Genomic DNA, 18,272 nt, shown 5'->3' on the forward strand with positions numbered 1-18,272 from the left:
AGGTGATTTATTCCATTATTATTTTACTGTTAGTTGTGTCAGATAATAACAAATTGAATTTGAGTTTTTTAATTGGATTGGGTGGCCAAAAGGGGCTGTTGGTGGGGTGAAAGTGCTGGGGAGAAAGGAGATCTTAATCCAGAGCAGAGAATTTGTGTTGCATAACTATATCTAAACTGATTCAATGCTTTAAATTCAGGTAAAACAGATTCTGTTGGTGGAGAATCTTCTACCATGTCAACGGTCAGGGAGTTTGCCTATGTGAAATGTTACAGTCCTGCTCTTTGGAAGGATGGCAGGTCACCTGGGAGCATAACAAGCTGTGAGGAACAAATCTCTGGTGAAAGTCCAAGGCAAAGGAAACAGTCTGGGTTATTACAAGAGCTGTTGCTGATGAGTGCTGAAAATTCCTGTGATTCAGGTGAGGAAATGCTCTTCCTTTGGGGAACTGTGTGAGTAGCATTCTGCACTGCTAATCTTACTGCTATTTCTCTGCAGCATGTATCCTGACTTGTTAAAGCATATTCAGTGTTATTTAAATACTCTTTAATTTCAACTGTAAAGAATGGAATTTCAATAACTGTCTGTTCTAGAAGGACTGAATTTTGGGGTTTGATTTTTTTTTTTTCCTGGTGATCCACTGCCATTCTAGTAACCTGTGTTCGTGCTATAGTGACCTGCACTGCTAGTCAAGAGTTTTTCATCCAAGGCGTGTACTACAAATCTGTAACCTGTGGAGCTGGCTGTAAAGAAGCCTCTTGTATCACCTGATTGCTCTGCCTTTTCCATCAGAATCTCATGCGTGCATAGGGAGCCAACTGCTAGAGAAAGCTGCAGAAGCAGTGGTTTCTCTCCTGAGAGAGGTACCTTCTGCCCAGATTGCTTGTAGGGTGCCCAGGTGGGCAGCTTCACCAGCTGGGAACCTATTTTGAGCAGCCCAGTGGTGGGCCTGAGTCAGTACCCAGTGATTCCTTTAGAGACACAAAGGAAATTAATGTTTAAAGAGAACTCTGAAGTGTTCAGATACTGATGTAGACATCCACAGAAAGTGCTCTTTCTGTAAGGAATTGCTTCAAAGTTTGGTTGAGACAAACTACAGAAGGCTGAGTGTAACCATTAGCTTAAAGAAGCAACCTTGAAAGAAACAGCTGGTAACAATGATAGAAAAATAATGCAATAATGTAAGGATTGCCTTAATTCTGCTATTTTCTGTTAATCTCTGAAGGACTTTTATTAGAAATTACACTTTTGAGGCTGGTCTGTGTCCATGGATAACAAAGTTACCATGATTCCATAAATAAATAGCAGTTGTTTTGGCTATCACAAATAAAGCAAGCTGTGGATGTTCAAAATAATTTAATTACAGAGTTGTTGAAACCTACTAAGCACGTTATGGGTAGCTTAGCTGAACAAAGGTGAACAAAGTCTTAGGTAAGCAAGTAAAGCAGGTTACTATCATGTTTTTAAAGCACTTGGACTAACAAGTGGATGTCAAGGGGTTTAAATCCTACAGTTTTTCCTTGACCATAAGAAATTCAGCTCGTCTCTTTAGTCTTGGAATAGGTAACTCAAAGGCTCCAGTATTTCCAGCTGCATTGCATTGCTCTTGAGATTTCTGTGGATTGAAATGCAGTTTGTTGTAGTTCCAGTTGAAAAATGGCACGCTTGACTTGCTGTGAACTCTTACTCAAAGTTTGTGAAACACTTGCTTGAGCAATGTGAAGTTTAATACAAGATGACAGCACCTCATTGTCCGTTAATTTTCAGCATCCATCCAAAATAAATACATTACAGCCTCTCATGGGTTGTTTTCAGCGACTTCACTGCCATATGTATGTCTTTATGAGCAACACAGCTATGTGGTATGCACCTCTTTTTGCTAAAATTTTCACTGCTACCCCAAATCTTAAGGAAACTTTTAATTTAGTTTGTGCTGAGACATCCTATTCAACTCCAGATTTAATAGGAATTGAACTTGCTTTAAATCAGTACACCGAAGTACGTTAGCTCTCTTTCTTTCAATTGCTTCCTTTAATTCTCCGAATAGTCCTTTTGAAATGTAGGTGTATTTAAATTATCACCAAAGAATTTTGTTTTTTTTAACAATATTCAGAGAAGATTTTCTGAGTAAGTTTTAGAAGTGCTGCTAGATCACCAGTTTCCAAATGAACATAAAATACCATGCTGTAGTCTCTTTTTACATAGCATTATATATGAACAGTGGATTGGTTTATGTAAGATTAGGATTCAGAACCACCGTATTTATGTAGAAATCAAAGCTGTATGTGATTGGGTATTTAGGAGCATTGTCCTCTTGAGCAGTCCAACAAACAACCCAAACTATCCACAATATCTTCTTTGTAATTTGAAGGATGTAAAGCACTTAACAGCACTTTAAGTAACCAGTACAGTATTTTCAGCAAGAAAATCTAGTTTTTCTTAAAGGTTTTAAAGATGGAAAGTTAGGGTGCTCTTGAAGTTGCAACTTATGATGGTAGCTGCGAATTCATTTTTCTACTTGATTCTAACTAAGTCATGTTTGCAGTTTTCCCATGTTTTCATAGAATCATAGAATATCCCGAGTTGGAAGGGACCCACAAGGATCACTGAGTCCAACTCCTGGCACCACAGAGGTCTACCCAAAAGTTCAGACCATTTTCAAGAGACATAATTGTCTCTCCAAAGATAAGAGCAAGCGAGTGCTTTCTGTGTATGATCTTGACCTTACCCTTTAAAGAGAGATTCGTGGTGGATTCTAGCTTTAATGTATAGCTTTAAAACTTGCAAGTTGTACTGCTTTGTAGTTATAGGACTACCAGATGTGCACAGATCCTATTTATCACTATTGACTTGCTTTTTCAAAGTAAAGCATTAGAGACAGAAAGGTCAAAGTCATACAGGTTCTGAAAAAGATGAACTTTGTAAAATTATTTAGATACTTTATTGATAAAGGTGTTTCATTTGATATGAGGTTTGTCATTGGGTGACAGGCATATTCTTTTTTTTGGGATTTCCCTAACTATCTGTATTTCTTTCCTCCCATTGTTACAAGAAGGGAAAAAATAACCCTCTCCAATTTAGATGCAGACGCATCTGGATGTAAAGGCGGTCTCAAGGACTGCATTTGGTTAAGGAAGGATGAATCCCTAAATCCCTGCCCTCCATGCTGAGTGGTCACAAGTGCTACACAAACTGCTCAGCCTGCTGGGAGGCAGAGGGAACAGGTCTCTGTCACAGCGATGTTGCAGGATTTGCCTCGCTGGTGGCACTGAGTCAGATTGCTCTCTTACCATGCCACTGGTGTCTCCCAAGATGAGTTAGAAACTCAACGTATTTGAGATTTCTTCTTTTAAATCCAGTTTGGTTAAAATGGGCTAATAGAACATAAATTGTTAATAGGGAATTGCAGAGTAATGCTACAGATGAGGCAGTTTGATTGCATAAACCTTATTTCCATAGGGAAATCATCTTGGAAATAGTGCCTAGACTTGATGCACACAGCTTTCTCACAGTTCTCCTTCCCTGCCTATCAACAAACCTTTCTATTTATTCATCTTGGGCTTTGAGTCTGCTTGAGCAGCCTTCCAGATGTGATTACTTTCACGTAATGCCACCCTAAACAGAGATGTTATTCCATGATTATTTCTTCTGTAACCTAAGATTTCAGTTTATTTTTAATAATCCCAATTATTTGTCCGTAATTCAGTATTGCAACAGGCTGTTTTATCCATCAGCAATTCAGCAAACTAGTGTGGAGTACAACTTTTTCCCCCCTATGGTTGGGTTTGGACTGCTCCCTGTTTTTCATTGTCTTCACAAATGATTTGTTGCTCAGTCTGATGCCTTTCAATTGCAGCATGAAATTATTGCTGTTACTGTTCTACTGCAATTTCAGTTGAATAAATTGCATTCTGGGTATTACAGCCTCAATTTTTAAACCTATTTTAACCACTGTGGTGGCCAGGAGATTAAAACGTGAAAGTCCCATGTAGATGTCAGGAAACTGTGAGGAACAAGAACCTTGCACTATTATTTTGGAGGGAGGAGAAAAGAATTAAAAAAAAAAAAAAGCCCCTCTTTGTGAGTCACCAAGTAGAGTTTTTAAGGATATTACTGTAATAAAGACATGAGATATGAGCATGTTGTATTTTTAGCTCTGAAATGAGTAATTAATTTGGTTTATAGCATGGAATTGCTGCTGTGTGTCCCTGGTATTTATATCACAGAACAATGCAGGTTATTGCAGCATAGGAATAAAATGTTTGCAGAATAGCTTTTAATAGAATTTATATACGAGAGTATCAGATACTTGAATCTCCTCTCATATGTATCCTAAATTACTGCCTGTCACTGATAGGCTTTATAAAATAAAGCATTTATTTCAGAGAACTATCAAATCTTGATGTAAATATACCAGGAAAAAGAATTCAGTGCTCTCCACGGCAGCTTGTTTCAGCAGTTAATTATTCTAAAATAAGCTGTCTATTTCCACTTCCCATATGTCTTACAGCCATTTCTTGCCCCTGCTTCTTGTTACAACGTTCTTTGAGGTTTAGATTACAGGAAATTTTTTTTCAAGGCCTTGCTTATTCTCACAGTCATCCGCCTCCTGTGTTATGCTCCCAAGCAGAACAGCAGACTTGTGCAGTTTATTTGGACTGGATTACACTACCGACAGCCAAGGAGCTCGCTGCCACCTCATCCTACTCAAATTTTAATCTATCTTTCCCATGAACCTGAAGACTTTTGTCGTATACTTGACTTACAGTTTTACATGTACTGCAGCAGCATTGTTTAACAGACCCAGATTTGCATAAAGCCAGGGCAATTTTTACAGCTGCATTGCTACTGAGCTTATCGTTCTTCCACTCTCTGTTACTTGAAAATCCTTCTGCCAGTGGCTTTGTTCAATTACTGATCAAAATGCCATAAATGATCAGGATCAAGCTTACTAGAAACTTCGGAGAACTGAGGAGGGAGGTCCTTCTGAGGACTGTTTTCCCCTTTATTTTGAGATCTGTCATCTAGCATTTAAAATAGTAACATAGTAAATGGATAAAGAATAGGTTAACTTCTCTTTTAATCCAAATAAGTATATTTTAGCCGTTATTTCCTTTCATTTCTTGTACTTCCTCCTAGAAGAGTTCTGGGTGATAACAACTAGAGGAAACCTTGGTTTATTATTTTTTCTTTCTTTCCTAAAAGGAGTTTCAAAGTGTTTCGTACTGACTTAGATACTTCAGTATTACACCGTACAGGTGTTCCACTGATGTTGCCTTGCAGAGGAAACTTCTCCCACTTTGTATAGTAGGAAAACCAGAACAGCTGGGCTCCGTCTTCTAGTAAGAAATGGAGTTTCAGGTCATACAAGGGACGCCTTAATGTTAGAAGTCACAGAGTGTTATGAGATCTACCTAAGGATAGAGCATTACAGGTGCTGTAGATTTGAAATGACACTGTCATTAGCAGCCCTAGTAGAGTTGAAAAAAATGTGTGTACTTAACTTCCACAGTTTGACTTAAATTTCTGTTGGATATTTAACACTTTTCCTTGAAAAAGTGAGAGCAGCCCTGAGGAGAAGGAGCTGGGGGTGTTGGTGGATGAGAAGCTCAACACGAGCCAGCAAGGTGTGCTTGCAGCCCAGAAAGCCAACCATGTCCTGGGCTGCACCAAAAGTTAGGTAATTTTTAAAAAGTAATACAAAGGTAGTTAGGTAATTCATAGTTTCTGATTTCTGTGGTCTGCCTTTCTTGGTAATCGTTGTACTGGTAGAGGGCAGAAGGATTCCTCCACCCCAGTGAAATGGTTGTAGGAACACTACCAAAGATGTATTTCATTCTGCAAAGCCAAAGCATGAATTTCTAGCTCTTAATGCATGGTCTACAGAGACCAGTCATGCTAATCATAAATTATGGTACGCTGGAACAGAAAGTATAATGTAACTGAGAAGAAAGAGGCAAAAATCAGTGCCTAACAGTGAGGACAGCAGTAGTAGAGTATTACTGCCATCTGGTGTTTAAAAAAAAACAAAAACAAAACAACACTAACAACTGCTTTCTATTTCTTCTTGCTTCTGTTACACTTTGTTAGCTCAGTCCCAAGATTCTCTCACGGCTCGAGATTCACCATTTCCTGCTGCTGAAGTTGGAGAGGAAACACCACGTTCTGGACCAACCTTCAGAAGCATTCATGCGGTTAGTCATAGCAAAGCAACCGTGGAACATAATTTACTCTTTGTGGTGTGTTTAGCTGGAATGCTAAGATGATGTGCAGAAAGGAAAAATATTAGGACAAAATATTGTCATGTTTTTGTTGCCTTGAATCAGGCGTTTGAGAATTTTATCTTGTATTTCCAGAATGCTCAGGAACAAGTAGGATCTAGTACAATTATATGATCATTAGGATTAGAAGGGATCTTGGAAGGCCCCTGTTTCAGCCTCCTGCTTGCAGCAGGGTAAGCTGTGTCAGTGATACCCACTGGCTTTCTTCATCCAAAGATCCTGCCATTTTGTCAGTGAGTAGAAATAGTATTTAAAAATTACTGTTTGTTTATAGATGTATGGAAACACTTATGCAAACAGTATGTATGTTTGTGTACATATATATATACACACTGCCTTAAAATATACTTAATAAAAGAGAAACCAATGGAGGGAAGAGGTTTCTTAGTTTTCTATTTTTTCTTAATGTGTATTTTAATTCAAAGTTTGAGAGAAATAAAATGTTAACATCTCGTCCTTCAAAATTTGGAAGTGTGAGTACCCTCATTCTCTATTCCTTGCTGTACAGCTTTCTTCAAAATTCAGGAAGAAAATATTTTAGAATACTTTGTATATTTAGCTGTAAAACTAGAATTAAACTGTTAAGTCACTCTCCTGTATTCAGAAGGCACAGACTTGAAGGTACCTGTAAAATTCCAGACTTTTGCATGTATTGTGTTTGCGTTCCTCTGAGACCTACAATTCCCCTGAAGTAGGTCTGTGATGAGAAATAGCCAAATCTGACCACCAGGAGATAAAATAATCTTCCAGGTGTAATGATTTGTACAGTTCTGAGAGGCTTGGTGTGTGTGTGTGTGTCTGTGTGTGTGTTGGGGGGAGGGGGCTGTTGGGGGGCATTTGGGTCTGAGAGGTGGGCTGTGAATGTTCTGTGCTGAGCAATGATGAGTTCCTGTTTGCCTGACCGCCAAAATGAAGGCTTCTACACTTGAACTGAGCTCAGAATAAAAGCTGTGGTTTTAAAGTTTCAATTACAGTGTCTGAATCCAAGGTAACAGATGTTACTTCCTCCTAGGAAGTGCTTTCTAAGGTAGTGTCCCCGGATTTGTGTTCAGAGGCTTTCATGCAAGCAATACCCTGTGATTTATCTTCAACAATTTCCACGGGAAGCTTTTTGACTAGCGAGACGTTGGATGCCAGCCCTATTGACACTGGTAAGTGTTGGGGTTTTGTGATTTTTGTAAATGAAATACTCTGTTCTCAACCTTATTTTTATAGCAGAATGGATCCGGCTGACTGGACATAAATCTGTCTGAAAAAGGTTAATATGGAACTTCACTTAGGAATTGTCAATACATGTTTTAGAGTGTAACTGGAATATCCACGTTCTGTGCTCGTGAGGTTTTTTAGCTTATAATTTAGCCTTACAACATGTCAGGTTTGGCAGAGGTTATTTTAATAAGCAACTGTAACACTAGCAATTTTCAGGTGGCACAATTTTTTAGAAAATATGATCCCCAAACAACACACTGAGGAAAGTTTTCCAATTAGTGTATACCATAAATTTTTAGAGTGCCGATAGTTGTCCTGCTGTTAGGAGAATTGCATCAATATCTTGTTGCACCGAAGTGTCACTGTAGTAATTTCTAGTAACTTGTAAAAATGCCACTTTTAGTGCCACGTTGACTTGGAAGTGTGTTTGTATCCTTTTTCGCTTGCAGGCTGCCTCTTGATCTTAAGTTAGCTTTGTATAAAATTAAAAATGATGTCTTTATAATGTATAGTCGTTCCTCTATATACTGGCTTTATCACCTCTGAGCATGGAAGGTGGGTTTGAAAGTGATTATGTAGTGACCTGTAGATTTATTTACTTTAAGGCTAAATATTGTCTTAATCTGAACTGTATCTGATCTCATTCATACCCATGTATGTTTGAGTTATTTTGTATTCATCAACCAATTCTTGAAGATTATTTCTTGAGCCACAAAAGTCTCAGGCAGGCTCTGTTTTAACTACGATGTTCTGAATGTGTAAGTGGCATTTTGAGTAATGAACTTTGTAACTTGCATCGAATTGTGTTTTACTTAGGTAAAGCTCAAACTCTAAGATCGTTTGCTTGCAGCCTTTCTTTCCTACTGCTCTTAGTTGTTTAAAAAAAAAAAATAAGGTGTCAGTATTGACAGGAAACACCTTATATATAAAAAAAAAAAAGCACAACACTTAAAAAACAAAAAAACAAGAATCAAGATATTAAGGGTATTTTAGGATACTAGGCTGTGTGTTTTCAGGTGAGTTTATGTGAGTGATTTCTATGAAAAACTGAGTGAACATCTAGCTTCTTATTTCAGGATTGTCTTCTGACAGTACAGAAGACCGAATTTTGAAAAAAACAGGAAGCTGCCCTTGGAGCTCCTTACTGCCTTTTACCTCACGGCTGAGGCAAGAGAATCTGTCAAGAGCACCTGAAACCTGGTTGCCAGAAGGAGCAACGTTCCTTTATAAGGGCAGTGAGACTCAGCAGATCTTGGAGAAATGTGGTGGAGATTTGAACTCTTCATCAGAGAACAATGTGCATTTCCAAGGTACCTGCTATCTTGAAGCATTTGTGTGCTACACTGTCATACAGAAAGAGGAATTTAATTGGGATTATGCATTTCTGCATTATTTTCAGCCTATATTTTATTGTCAGTGTGTTCTATATATGAGAACTCCTGCTTTGATGATCATCATCCTTTGCTTTATGGTATATGTCTGCACAGTATAGTGCAACAAAAAGATAATCTGATCAGACATCCGATCATATTCTGTGCAGCTTCCTGCTACTATGGCTAGATTGTTTCTGTTGTTTGTGCTTATTGCTTGTGTCTCTATAACTCTGTATTAAGGGATTCAGAGCAGATAACAATATATAATTCTTATCAACTATCAACCCTATCTGAATGAATCGCCGATTAACAGGCTGCCAGAAGGCCGGTGCTCTCCAGTGTGCACAGTTCTGTGCTCTCTAAATGTGCACATTTAATGATTCATGAAAATAAAAACATCATTATTAGCTGTCGTGCAGATAACTCCAGTGTTTTAATTTGAATTACTTCCTTCCGCAATGTGTTTGGAAACAGAAACACAGAACTTCAGATTCATCTAAAGAAGGACGTTCTCCTTGTGATCCAAATTGTCCTTCCTGCTCAGAGCAGAGCCAGTTTACACCAGGTTGCTGAAGGCCTTGTTGGGCCGAGTTCTGAGTATCTCCAGTGGCAGAGATTCCATACCACCCAGGCAGCTTGCTTAACAACCTTCACTGGGACTTTTTTTTATATATAACCAGAATTTCTTGTGTTCCATCTTCTGTCAATTATCTTTCATTCTGTTACTGGGCATGTTCAAGAAGAGCATGACTGCATCTTCTCTCTGCTTTGTTTTAGGATGTTGCAGGTACCAGAGATTTGTTCTTCACCTTTTCTCCCACGCTCAAGCTTTTTAGCAAAACTGAACAAACCCTGTTTTTAAGCTTCTCTTTGAAAATCATGTGCTTCATCTTTCCACTAATCATTGTTGTCTCCTCATTGGACTTGCTCCATTGTGTCAGTGTGTACTTTTCATACCGGGAAGCCCTAAATAGGACACAGTGCTTCTTATGCAGTCTTGCAAGTACTTAACAGAGAGCTTCTTGACCGTAGCTTTTCATTTAAAAACAAAATAAATTCAGCACTTTCTTGCTGCTGTTTGTTCCTGCATTGTAAGAATTGGATATTGTAATTTTTTTTATTTTTTTACAAACTAGTATTTGTATACCTGCAGAATTCTATGTGCTCTACCTATTCCATCTGAAAAGTAATCTCTTTTCTTGCAGCTCTAGCAGCTGAGCTTGATTTGCCTGAAATGGAGAGGCGTTTTCCTAACTCCCGTCATCAGCTCTTTCAGCCTTTGGAACCAAGTTTTGACTTGGATATCTCATCATCCATTTCTCAATACAAGATTTCCCAAGACAACAGAGAATTTAGGAAGGTACTACAGAAAAACTCATGCTTGAAATTTATGTAAGATTGAAATGTGTAATCCTTCTACTGTGTTGTGTTTATATGAAACACGGTAATAGTTTTTGACATACGTAGAACTGGAGGCATTTTTGCTGTTAGCAAGGAGAAATGTGATACAAAAAGCAAAAATTGCCATTAACCTTTTATCCTTCATATTCCTGAGAAAATGAAATCTTAATCGGGATTTTTTCTGCCACTAGACTTCCACATTTTCAACAGAAAGTCAAGACACATCTGCATTTCTAGATGGGAGAAACTCCAGCCTGAATATACAAAGAGGCAGTCTGCCTTCTGGTCTTGAAACAAACAAGCCCGACACCATTACATCGGAAGAAGAATCTCTTAAAGAAAATGGTATTCTGGGTATGTGCAATGTAGTCTGATCTACGCTTACAAAATCAAACCATCGCTAATATGGAACTACCAACCTTTAAAATGGGTTTGCTGGGTTGAAACTGGAAAGAAGCTATTCCCTTCTAAATCAACAGGGACTACTTTAAAACAAAAAAGCGGACTGTTACATTCAAGCTGCTGTAATGGATATTAGGTTACTTTGGTGTTGTGGTCTAACCCCAGCAGGCAGCTCAGCACCATGCAGCTGTTTGCTTGTTCTCCTCAGGAGGAGTGGGGGAGAGAATCAGAAACATAAAAGTTTGAGAGCTCATGGGTTGAGATAAAGGCAGGTGGGTGTTCAGCCACCTCCAGGCAAGCAGGGCTCATCATGCCTAACAATTTCTTGAGAACACAAGTGCCATCACTCCAAACTTCCCCCCCACCTTTCTCCTTCTTTACCCCAGCTGTTATTGCTGAGCATGACACCACATGGTATGGGACATCCCTTTGGCCAGCCTGGGGCAGCTCCTGGCTGTGTCCCCTCCCAGCTCCTTGTGCATCCCCAGGTACCTTGCTGGCAGGACAGCACCAGGAGCTGAACGGTCCTTGGCTCTGTCTGAGTGCTGCTCTGCAACATCCATCAATGTGTGACCACTGCTATTGTCATCAAAAATCCAAAACAGCACTGTAGTAGCAAAAAAAAATTAACTCTATCCCAGCCAAAACCATGATGTGTGGTAATTATGATGTTAGTGAACAAACTTCAGTGCTGGCTGGGACTAACATTTTAATTAGTATTTTGAAAAAAAAAAAGCATGAATACATCCCTCATTTTGTATATTTGAGGAAATCAATCAATTTATGAAACTTTGTTCTTTGAAGCATGCATTAGAATTTCTGTACTCTTCTTTCTCTATTATGCATTGTGTTCCTCAAGAAACCATCGGACTTTCCTCTTACACTGTCAAGGTGCACCAACAGCCACTGTGTACTGCGTGCTGTGAAATTTCTTCTGATTATAAACTGCCTTATCTACCTTCAGAATAAAGGAAGAGGAAGAGAGAAAGGAATAAACTTTGAGATTACAGAGTAATAAATAGTAGATTAAAAGCTTAGGATTCTACAGCAGCACTAAGCTAACAGCAGCTCATAACTGGAAAAGTTTTTTGTTAATGTTCTGCAGTTAAATTATTAAAATTATAAACTTAATTTATAATGCTAGCAATTTATTATTATAAACTTAATCTGTGGCACATTCTAAAGAAAGAACTGATCTGACATTCCAAATGCAGTGAGCAGTAACCTAAGTATTTGTGAAGCTCTAAGTTACCAAGAACCAGGTGTTTCAGCACAATGGTGCTCCAACCAGTAACAGTAAAAGTAACACAGTATTTACGTAGTGGATGGATTAATAATAGAAATGTTCCTGGTTATTTGCATGCATGTCCACAGTATTTTGGGAAATACATACTGGTCATCTTTGAAGCTGCAAGCAACTGTGCTATGTTTATTATGCAGCTTTCACTTCAGATTGCAGGTACTAGTACTAAAACAAAATGCCAGAAAATGCTTACACTGTGAGACTACCTGGGGTGACAGCAAAGGGGATTTAGGGAACTCCTGCTAGCTGTAACATTCACTTTCTAAATTGCTCACAGAAACAATCCCTGTGCTTTAAACTTCTCTATTATATTTCCCCATCGCTTTTAAGTTTTCTTTTTATGAGCCCAAACCAATTATTTAAAAAAAAAAAAAAAAAAAAAAGATAAGAAATCAAAAGCTAACTCAGGTTGTCAGTTTGAGGTAGGTTGATATTTTTGTTTCATCATCTGGAGAATTTTCTAGCGATGGCTGATCCTGCAGGGTAATTCCTCCCTCCCTGTAGTCTCTTTTGATATTTTAATAACTGCTATTTATCTGGAGATAATATTCCTCATGCATATAATACCAGATATCTTGTTAAACAATACAGAAATTTCTCAAAACAGAAATACTTAAAGGTTTATACGGTATATTGCTATCAATATACAAAATGAACCAAAAAAACACTACCACCAAAAAAAAAACAAACTAATAATGTGATGCTGGAGTCCGTGTAACCAGTTTTATCAATCTTATGTCAGAGACATATTAAACACACACACGCGCACACACATTTAAAGAAACCTTGTTTGGTAGATGCTATAGTACTGAAATGCCTCCCCAGTAATTAAAATATTAACACCCTATTTTTCTCCTTTCTAGCTTCTTCTGGAAAAAAAAAAAAATCTTGATTTGTATGCTTAGAATCAAAGGGAAAGATAATTTAGGGTACAATACTGTAACTTTTAGGACTCATAGAATGGGTTGGGCTGGAAGGGACCTTAAAACCCACCCAGCTCCACCCCCTGCCATGGGCAGGGACACCTCCCACCAGCCCAGGTTGCCCAAAGCCCCATCCAGCCTGGCCTTGAGCACCTCCAGGGATGGGGCATCCACAGCTTCTCTGGGCAGCCTGGGCCAGGGCCTCACCACCCTCTGAGGAGGTTTCTTCCAACTGGCTGACCTAAATGAACAGCTGTCAATGTTCCAGTTTGGAAGTTGTCTTCTACTATGAATTGTTTCTGCCCCAGTAATGATGTTCCTGATTGCTTTCTTCCTGTTTTTGAGGTTTTGCTGGGGGTTCACAAGAAACTCAGAGGACTGCGATTTGCAGTGTATAAATGGATACAAATACAAATCTAGTGATGTACAATGCAGTTATGTTAGCAGCATTATGAAGGTTATCCCTAAACGTATTGTAATAAACAACAACAAAAAAATCTATTTGTGTACAAAATTAATTAAATATTAAAAAAATCGAACTGAATCAAAGTTGGATGAATCAGGTATTGTTAATGGTATTCCATTTGACTAAACTTCAGCAGACTTGCTTATTCCTCACCAGTCCTGTTATGGAGGGATTTTTTAAAGCTGAAATTGTGTTAAGATAGAACTCTGACTCTAACTTTCTGAAACAGGTTCAGATGAATCCTTCCACCCCCTGCGAGCAGAATCTTCTCTGAGTGATCTCAGCCAGAATGCTGATCAGCCAGAGGACCGTAACGTAATGTTAGAGACATCTTCTGGACAAAACCCTGGGATTAGAGTAAGAGACAATGAGAACGGTATTTCATCGGCCAGAGAGTATGAAGAACTGACAAGAAGCATGGAGTGTGTTAGTCTGCAGTGTTCAATGGAAGAGACACGAAACGAAAGTCTGAGCTCACTGGAGGAACAAAAATCATTTTATCAGCTAAATACCACACCTGTTCCATTGGATGAAACTTCCCCTCAACACCTGTTCAATGAGAGTGTAACATTCAGGCAAGAGGCTCTGTCTTCTGAAGAAAAACTACCTGTCAAGGTATTTGATAGGAAGTACGTGAAGCTTCCTGAAAAATTTCTTCATGTACATGAAGCAAACAAAGCTGTGGCAGTAGACTCTCAGTGCAATAGCCATGTAAAGGAGCCAGATCAAGGATTTCCAGAAGTACAGAAATCCTCCTGGATTACCAGGGAAACCAGCTTGGAAGTCCCAGGCATTCGTTTACAGGCTGTACAACAGAATGTTTCTTTCCTGGGAAGACGTGAAAAACATTCCAGTTCTGTGCCTGGAAGCTCATGTCGTATTCCAGTCTGGGTATGTGAAACAGATTTTTCTTTTAATTTGTGCAGGTATTTTGTTTGTTTACCTTTTTTTTTTTTTTAACCAAGCTATTTTATGCCTTCAACATCAGAAAACTTGGCAAATGTTCACTTTATGGCTCCAGTTTGACTTGCCTGTTTCCTGCACTTCTGCTCTCCTGTTTGCTCTTTCATCGAAGCACTGAAGTAATCAGCAGTAGCTAAATTGAGCGCTATCTTACTTAAATGAACAGCCCCTACCCCAGTTAAAAAGGGGGCTAAATAGTTTAACCAAAGCATAAGTAAACTTAAAATAGGTTTGACAAAGTGGTGGGTTTTTATAAATTTATTTATTTATTTTTAAAAGGCGTGGCCTGAATGAAAGTAGATTTCAGACATAACTTAAACTTGAGGGGTGGAAGAGGTGATTTTGTTGTTTGGTTGCTTTGAGTTATTTGTTTTTATTTAGCAGTGTTTAGGGGAAAACAAACAAAAAAACATTGGATTTAGGTTGCAGGGTTTGCATACAGCAATTAACAAACATCTCAGGCAAGGTGCTCTATTTCCTTAGTGCTTGGGGCAGATTTTTTTTTCTACATTTTGAATGAGCCTCATCTTTAGGACAAGCTACTACCTGTTGCTATTTCTGCAAAGAGTGGTGTTTTTTAAAAAATATATTTTAATACTAAGTATATATACATATTTTTAAATGTATACAATATGTATATATATTAATATCTTTTACACTGAGGTCTTGTGTAATCTGTTTGGTAGGAAACTGAGTCGGGGCATGGTATTATGGAGGAACCTGAACTCACTCTGATAAGCTCAAATGACATCAGCGTTGTGGAATCAGATGTTGAGCATATGAACCAAGAAAAAAGTGAAGAGGATAAAATCAGTAACCCAGCAAGTGCGGATAAGTCTGACCTTAATGATTTTACTGAGGTGAGTCTTAATTAGTGTAATTCTGAAGTTGAGATCTAGTGGGTGAAGGGATTTATTTTAAAAAGGAATTTATTTTAAAAGTTTTGGAATGCTTTTAGAAACATGCTTTCTAATTCTTACTGTCAAGATTCATTTCTGATGTGTCTTTTTTGTATCTAAATGCAAAAAAATGTCTTGTTTCTGTCTCATGTGTGTCAATGGTGCAGTACTACTGCTTGACTTAAACTTGTGGTGGATTTTAGGCATTTTTAACTAATGTTTCTTTTTGAGACAGGAAAGAGAATTTTTACCACTGGTTCCAGATGCAGATTATTCCATGTTTGTAAGGCCTGACAGTTCTTCCAGAGCCCAGAGTCCCAATGACAGACAGCATCCATCACATCAGACCGCAGGTAATTAACTAGGAGCTTCTCAGGTCTTCGGTATGTTTTGAGGCTTTAAGATGCTTTTGATGCAGTAATTATTACAGCATTTGTCTTGGCAGTACTGCTTACAGGTACTAGATTTTCTAGCTCTGAATTGCTGCTTATTTTGCAACATTCATTATTTACAATGTCATCTCCTAGGACTATTTCTTAAAGCAGTCAAGGTCAGTATTTTATGAGAAATGGATTGGAATGTTTGAGTTATTAGAGGTGACAATGTTCTTTGCTGAAAGTGAGAAATCTCCTTTTCTTTCTCAGTGATGCGCCTGGAGTTTCCTTCTGCATCAGGGAGTTTGCAAGAATCTTTTTTGAAAAGAAAAAAGAGCTTTATTCAGAAATCTCTGGAAAGAGTAGAAGAAATCAAAAACAGAGAGAGGAAAAATGAAAAGCCAGAAGCCAAACCGTTTCAAAGAAGGAAGTCTGAGAAGTTAAGCAGGCAAAAGGAGTCTTTTCTTCTCCCTGGTATGTTTATCTGATGTAGGAGTAGATATGCTTTTAGTTGCTTTTTAATATCAAAGAACAGCTTTCCCATTTCTTTCATTGTTGCTTTTGCAGGCATCTCAGGAATGTGAGAAATCTCAGGATGTGAGGAATTTTTTTCCCCATTTAGCTACCTCTTCAGTGGTGTAAAGGCCCTTAATAATCTGTTTCATACATGTATGGCCATAAGGTGTCTTATCTCTGTATTTAGAGACCTCATTCATCTCTGATGTCTGTTAATAGAGGGTTTGGAAGTCAGCTGTTGAAAAGCAGTCGCCTAAGGAGTCAGAGACTTAATTTCAACAGAAAACTTCATCTCCATTGTGTCCATTCTTCTTGCTTTTCTTTGTTGTAGTTTCATCTTTCAGTCTTTGAAACCTCTTGTGTTTTTGAGTACTCTTGTGCTGAAATACCCTGTCATTGACATTCCTTGATGTTTTACAACCAGTGCCTTGTGTTAACTCAATTTGAGTCTTTATTGGGGCACAGTGCAGCTTTGTATGAACATATGTGTAGTAGCTAGATTAATTAAAATACATTTTCCGTGTCTTTTGAAGGGAAAAAAGGTGCAGTTGTCAACCAGTTGAAGAAAGTAGGAGAAGTGAAAGTATCTTCTCCAGAAGACAGGAAAGCTGGAAAAGTAGAAATGCATCAGCGTACTTCAAGGTACTGCATTAATACAAAGAAATTTGGATTAAACAGAAGTAGTTTGTGCCTTGTGACAGCACTTTGTGGTCTTCCAGTTGCATCTTAAGGGACACTGACAGCTCCAGAAGGGGGGTTTTGTGAGGGCCAGGAGCAGGAGAGGAATTATAAGTGACCCTTGATTATTTGATAGCAAAGTCAAAATTGTTTTTTTCTTAATTTCTAGTAATTGAGACTCCCTTAATGTTAATGTACTGCTTTGCCATTTTGCTTCCTGACAGTATGTTCCCATTGTTTTGACAGGCTTTATAATCAACTAGAAGAAGTAAAAACCAGAAAGGAGGAAAAGAAAAGGCAAGAAACTTCTGCTAAAAACAGAGAAAAGGCTAAGGAGTTTCAGAAGGTAAAATCATGTTAGGATCTTGTGCTGGTCAGTTCTCATTTCACTGAGCTTCCAATCAGAGATGGTTCTGCAAGGTGTGACTGAACAGACCATGGACTGAATCAGAATGTTTCAGCTTAGCTTCTAGGGAGCTGTTACCTAACGTTTGGTAACTCAGGGGAGCTTTTAAGGATTTCATAGGTGTTGCTATGGGCGTATCACGTGCTTCAGACAGCCCGAGTGGACATGGTCACTGTGTTTGTAAGTTCAGAGCACCTCTTAGGGCTGAAATCTTTCTCTAAAGGAAATTAGTTGGCTTTGGCTGTTCCAAGGAACTTCTGTTTCTACTGAGCTGAGCATACCTGTGCTCAAGGTGGCAAGGATCCTGCTTGGATGTGCCTATGACCAGGAGCTGCTATATATAGAAGCTATACAGTTGCTGTTAAAATGTTCAGGCTATACCCAAGTAGTACCTGTTTTCTGCTTTACTACATTTTTAGTATGACTGTTTTCTCATGATTTTCTTATTTGCAGAAAATGCTAGAAAAATTACGAGCCAAGAAGACAGGGAAAACACCTTGACTGGCAGAAGCCTTTGAGTGCTCTCCATTACTGGACAGGTACACTTCAAAAGAGCAAGTACTTGTAAGATCTTCTTTCAATACAGTGTCTATGTAATACCTCATGTAACAGTTCAGCAGTAATTCTGCAGACCTTAATTACTTTTAACCTGTGGCAAACTGTTTACTAGAATGACAATGCTCAAAGACTTCTGTGATGTGCATTTTTGGTTCTAAGAACTTGTAATACACATTGTGTAAAAATAAAGGTTCTTTTTTAAAAAAACCCTTCATCTATGGGTTCCTTCTGAAAAGCTGCATCTTTGTGCTTTATGTAGTTCATGTTTACTTAGATGCATCTTAGAGCTGAGGGCAGGTATAAGCTGAACTGCTACTGCAAGGCTGAATTTTGTTAATTTGGTAGAGTACCTGTGTAGCTGTATGAAATTTGGGCCTTGTTAAGCTAGGGAAATACCTGGCCCTGGATAAGCAAAGTCTCAAAGGTAGAAGCTGAAGGAGCTTCTCTTTAAACAATTAAAGCTGCTTTTTTTTTGTTCCAGAAAGCACTATCAATGCTGTTGTAGCTGAAGACTTTCAAA

General features: G+C 38.4%; 1 protein-coding gene and 1 non-coding gene across 3 annotated transcripts in view; both read left to right on the forward strand.

Moving 5' to 3' along the window:
• Nucleotides 1-17,959, forward strand: part of CEP295 (centrosomal protein 295) — a 38,020-nt gene extending 20,061 nt beyond the window's left edge. For both annotated transcript variants that reach the window (XM_068669236.1, XM_068669246.1), the window contains exons 17-29: nucleotides 200-421; nucleotides 6,091-6,194; nucleotides 7,294-7,432; nucleotides 8,567-8,800; nucleotides 10,069-10,223; nucleotides 10,456-10,618; nucleotides 13,588-14,249; nucleotides 15,008-15,181; nucleotides 15,456-15,573; nucleotides 15,865-16,068; nucleotides 16,644-16,752; nucleotides 17,035-17,134; nucleotides 17,648-17,959. In XM_068669236.1, coding sequence (XP_068525337.1) covers nucleotides 200-421; nucleotides 6,091-6,194; nucleotides 7,294-7,432; nucleotides 8,567-8,800; nucleotides 10,069-10,223; nucleotides 10,456-10,618; nucleotides 13,588-14,249; nucleotides 15,008-15,181; nucleotides 15,456-15,573; nucleotides 15,865-16,068; nucleotides 16,644-16,752; nucleotides 17,035-17,134; nucleotides 17,648-17,695 — 2,432 coding nt within the window. In that variant the 3' untranslated portion in view covers nucleotides 17,696-17,959. The remainder of the gene's footprint in view (nucleotides 1-199; nucleotides 422-6,090; nucleotides 6,195-7,293; nucleotides 7,433-8,566; nucleotides 8,801-10,068; nucleotides 10,224-10,455; nucleotides 10,619-13,587; nucleotides 14,250-15,007; nucleotides 15,182-15,455; nucleotides 15,574-15,864; nucleotides 16,069-16,643; nucleotides 16,753-17,034; nucleotides 17,135-17,647) is intronic.
• LOC137850381 (small nucleolar RNA U2-19) lies at nucleotides 6,976-7,057 on the forward strand. The gene has a single exon (XR_011092524.1). It is a non-coding gene; the product is annotated as a small nucleolar RNA U2-19 (small nucleolar RNA).
• Nucleotides 17,960-18,272: the final 313 nt, after the last annotated feature.

The sequence above is a fragment of the Anas acuta genome, chromosome 1 (assembly GCF_963932015.1).
Source record: "Anas acuta chromosome 1, bAnaAcu1.1, whole genome shotgun sequence".
NCBI lineage: Eukaryota > Metazoa > Chordata > Aves > Anseriformes > Anatidae > Anas > Anas acuta.